General features: G+C 37.4%; 1 protein-coding gene across 1 annotated transcript; it reads right to left on the bottom strand.

The window, feature by feature from the left end:
• Nucleotides 1–208: 208 nt before the first annotated feature.
• On the bottom strand, nt 209–4,772 carry LOC104614494 (protein lin-7 homolog C; the record flags this gene model as incomplete). The annotated part of the gene is made up of 4 exons (XM_010288355.1): nt 209–414; nt 2,895–3,104; nt 3,453–3,524; nt 4,654–4,772. Coding segments are annotated over 4 exons (557 nt in total), but the record flags the coding sequence as incomplete, so codon positions are not given.
• Nucleotides 4,773–5,117: the final 345 nt, after the last annotated feature.

Below are 5,117 nucleotides of genomic sequence, written 5' to 3'. Positions count from 1 at the left end.
AGATCTTCTGGAGTCTCCATCCTTGGAGATGCTTAAAAACCCAGCTTGTCACGGTCCTGAGCAACCTGCTCTAGCTAACCCTCATGTGAGCAGAGGGGTTAGACTAGAACTGCAGGAGTCCCTCCAACCTCAATCATTCTGTGATTCTATGAAAAGGACAGGGTCTTTTGTAGCCCAGGCATTGGATCAACTAAGTCACAAAGCAAACTATAAAATGTAAATGGAATATATTTTCTCTTTAAGTTATTGCATACAGTGTTAATTTTGCTGCCTGCGTTTTGCCGATCTCATTTTTTCAAATCTCGACTCCATTTCTTCCAGGACCTTTGGTGTGTATCGCACAACTAATTTAACCTTTCCTTGAGCTGCCTTCAGCAATTCTACTGCTTTTTCATGGTGTTCGCCTTCGACGCTCTGCAAAGAATAAACCATTAAGTATAGTATTAGTAAAGACACACACTGAAAACAGATTTTTTTTTTTTTTTCTTTTTTTTTTGTACAACTTCTATAAAACCAAGTATTGAAGTATTCTAGTTTGAAGACTGCACAAAGACAATGTCACCCAAGTTTGGGATTTACTCTTCAGCAAATCAGTAAGAGGTGATGATAAGTATCCTAATTAGTATTAACAAAAGAGTAGTGCAAAACTTTTGGTTACGTTTATGCCGAGCGATTAAATTCTGTATTTACATACAGTAAGTGAAATAAGAATAACGTTAGGCAATTATGAAATTACACTTAAAAATCTACAACTTCAGGAGGACGCTTATTTAAAATTCAAGATTGTATTTCTTCTTTCAGCATGCATTTTAAATTCAGTAGTCACCCTCAACTTGCCTAATAAGTTGCCACAGACAACTGCAAGATAGCTGCCGCCTTGGTATTATTATCTCGTGTCACGACAAGGCAAAACAGTGCACACTGGGCACCTGCAATAAAGCAGCTAACATGCAGCGTGTTGCTTATCTTAGTGCTCCACATGTCTCTCGGTAAATGCGAAGTATTCGAGTCAACTGCCTCTAAACTGATTAAGGACAACCTAACCCAACTCAGTAAGAAGAGAATAAGAATACTTTCCTAAAACAACGCTCAGAATTTATTAGGGCTATATTAGATTCATCTGATTACAAATTTTAAGCAGTATTTCTCAACAACTGCATCCAAATATACATTCTTGGACAGCATACATTTTATCAGCAAAACTTATTTCTCCCAAACTTATTAAACACAATGATGGGACTACCCCAAGCCTACCTCCCACTGGTGCTATTAGAAGCTAGAAGGCAGGTGATGTACCTGTTGATTGGAGGGTTTCCCCGTTACTATAAAGTTACTTACGGAAAGAAAGACAACAGTTAAAAAAACCCAAGTTATTTCTCTTCTATCAGACTTAGACAACACACACATTTGAATGTTTTCATTTTTGTTATTCAAGTGGATGTGTAGACTGTTCTGTTTAAAACTGGTAATAAAAGGTTTGTAAAGTTCTGTGTTTAATTATATCAAAACACCTAAAATTCTGGAGTACACTCAAAATCTCCCAGCTGAATAAACTTGTTTTAAGGCACATTCACTGCAGTCTTGGCAGTGGCAATTTAAAAAAAAATTATTAAATTAAAAATTAGTTATGAGAAAATACCTGTCATACGTATTAAGATGACAGGATTCCATCTGTAAAGATCAGAAGAGGATTCTTCTGGGACACGTTAGCATTCTCGACAGTATTTTATGCACTCACTCACTGTATTCTTACAATGGCGACATATACATGTGCATGCACACACACGCAGTCATTGTTAGCTGCACCAACTATCTGATGATCAGGTTCAGTTTGAGGTGGAGCGGTGGTTTTGTTTTCTTTAAAAGGGTCTGTGGATGAGGAAGGCCTCATCTGAAGACAGTTCTACACTTGTCCCTCAATGCTTCAAAATAACAGGAAGGCTAGGCCAAGGACAGTTGCATCACTACGGCCGTGATTTCTCTTACGTCTCCTGAAAAGGCCAGTTTGACTCCCAGGTAACAGTCAGGAGCCAAGTCAGTCAGAGATCTGTGCTAGCAGGGACTTCCCAGAGTACAGACACTCAATAAGTCTATTTGGTTGAAGTGCACAGGATTTAGTTTGACCCTCAGTCTCAAAATAAAATTGGGTTTGCAGATGTAATGACGAAAACATTAATTTTAAGCTAGCATACAGCTTCTCTGTAAATAAAAGCAAGGGTTTGAGAAATATTTACATGCATTTGACTCGCAGCTGCCTGAAGTCAAAGCCTGTATATAGCCTCCTCTTTCCAGTCACCCTGTGTTTTGCTTTTTGTGTTGTAACCCTCCAGAAGAGGATACTTATTAAAAATAAATATCCACAACAGCACTTTAGACACATACTCCTTAAAATATGCTAAAAAGCCTGTTTTTGAAGCTCAGTACACTTAAGTGGAAGGAAAAAAAAAAAAAATCACACAACTGACTATAACACCACCTTGTAGTTTCATCTTATTACAGGTTTCATTATGCAGTAGAATTTTCATTGGGATAATGAGAATCTGATCAGTTTAATGCAACATAGCGTAATTTACTACTTACCTTAGAAGGTGCAGAGAACTATATCAATTAAAATCTGTCTGCATCATGAAACTTGGATGAAAGAGGAAGCCATGACGGCAGTTACTATTTCACAAAACAATACTTTGACTAACTTTATACAACCCCTCAGAATCTGAAATACTGACATAAAAAGTACAGTTCCCAGTTGAAATAGATAACCAAAGCATAATCCTAGAACTCTCAACGCACACAACTCTATAGAATCTTAAGAAAGCTCTGCCATGTGTATTCTCTGTATGCCCCCAAGTGGAATCAAGTAGTTACTGCTACATAAAGTGAAAACCAATTCCTACCACTCCGTTTACAGAAAGCAGCTGGTCTCCACGTTTCAGGCCTCCATGTCTATCAGCTATACCGCCAGGGATAATTCGAGAGATATAGATTGGAGAATTTTGTTCTTTGCCTCCCATAATGTTGAATCCAAGACCTTCTTCGGTTTTGGGTAATTCAACCACTCTGGGATGGGAATGACCTTCGCTAGCAGCAAACGCAGCTACAGTGGCCTGTAAGAAACAAGATTTTTCTATTTATAAGAAATTAAATATAGACCCCTTAGCTAGACACAGTGAGCGGCTAAAGAAGTATTTTTATCTCAAAGTACTTAAATATTAAGACAAATTAGATTAATTCCCTAGATACCAACACTAGCATGAAAAATTCAGAACTCCAAGAATAAAATTAAAACAGAAGAAACTTAAAAATAACAAGTCTTTTGTTACACCTTTTAATAACCTCTTAAGCTTATCCATTTTATCAGACATCTAGATAATATCCTTCTGAATTTTAAATAATCTTCTGCTTCTAAAGTTACAAACTACTGTATTTCACACAAGTTATAGTTTAGCTTTTACCTTTGCTGTTGCATTAGCTCTAACTTCTGGGCTACTGCTGATATCCACAGTTTCATATACATGTTCATACACCTTTAGAGACAAAACAATTTAAGTATGGGGAAAACAGGTATTTTTCTGCTTAGATAATATAACACAATGTCAGGTACAACTTAAAAATGTGTAAATTAGGAAGTACACACCTCTAACAAGTTACTGATTCACTACAAGGTGTCAAATGACAATTTACCATACTATGAAGAAACAACTCCCTCAGCATCTTCACTGCTCAATTAATCTGTGCATATCTAGGTCTCAACTTAAATCTTCCCTCCTTCCACAGCGTTCAGACTTTAGCATTCATTAAGAAATGCTTGTGGCTAGTCTAACACACCTGACTGGAGACATGGATGGCTACCTTCTCTTCTTTGATTCAAACTGGAACTGTTCAATAAGGACGCACGCAAAAATCACTTAAGGACAGCTCTTTAAAGCTCTCCCAACAACCCAGCCCTCCCCCCAAAATCCCTTAAGTTCCTTCAACTGATGCAACTGACTGAACATCTTAAGAAAAAAAAAAAATGTATCAACAGCATAGAGGCAGTAAGAATACTAATGCTAAGGAGGTGCTTACACCGACAGCTAACCCACACCCCCACACCTACCTGCCATACATTTGGACTTGCTAAGCAACACACACACTGTACTCCATAGTACGAAAACATTATGATGACACCTGTGTCTACAAACTGATCTTTTACATCATTCCATGAGTTATCATCAGTGGTAGCACCAACAGCAATAGCAAGGCATACTCAACCACCTAAAAATCTCCAAAAGAGTATCTGGAATAAAGATGAGGTGGTGGAAGGCTCCACCTCAAGGCGATGTACAAGGCTACGTGGATTTGGCTTCAAAGAAACAGAGGCAATTCATACTTTGTCCATTCTTACATTCCAAGACGATACCAGCCTGCTACCTGCCAGTAAGAACAGACTCTCAAAATAACCTCTTTAAAAAGTTATTTGCTCCTAAGCCATTATTTAATATACCTATACTATCCCAAATTATCTTCTTTTGAGCTTTTAAAAATAGGTCTTGTTCTAATAAGCTCTGTAAGTCAAATTTAGCTTTTAGAAAGTACAAAATCAGGTTATTGTACTGAACAAAAAAAAGAAAAACATACTGTTTTTTAACTCAAGGTTTATGTCAAGTTACTTACCTCCCTTACAGCATTACAGAATTCACTTTGAAGGACCCTTTGCAAAGCCTGTAGCTTTTGTGGTGGCACTTCTCCACTTCTCTGTAATTTTTCCAGCAACTCAATTGCTCTGCAGATGTCTACAGAAAAATAAAGCACTAGTAATAAGGAATGCCTGAGGAAATTCAAGGGGGAGGGAGTGGATGTTTGTTGGGTTTGGGGTTTTGTTGTTTTTTTTTAGTTTTAAATTAAGTTAATGGAGCAGTCTGTGTGTGCGTGTGCACTTGTATGCACCTTAAAACTACGTATTAGTTTCACTTCCCACATAAAACTATCAATCTACAAAATGTTACAATAAATCAACATATTTTCCCCAGTATTTTTAAGTCAACCACAGCAACGCAACCCGGTAACATATCTGGAGGCATCACTGCCAGATGTAGATTTTAAATACAATCTGATTTTCCCTTGAAGTTTAAATCAGG

This window comes from Phaethon lepturus, unplaced genomic scaffold, assembly GCF_000687285.1.
Source record: "Phaethon lepturus isolate BGI_N335 unplaced genomic scaffold, ASM68728v1 scaffold44855, whole genome shotgun sequence".
Classification (NCBI taxonomy): domain Eukaryota; kingdom Metazoa; phylum Chordata; class Aves; order Phaethontiformes; family Phaethontidae; genus Phaethon; species Phaethon lepturus.
Note: the sequence above shows the minus strand (reverse complement) of the source record. Positions and strands in the feature narration are given on the sequence as shown.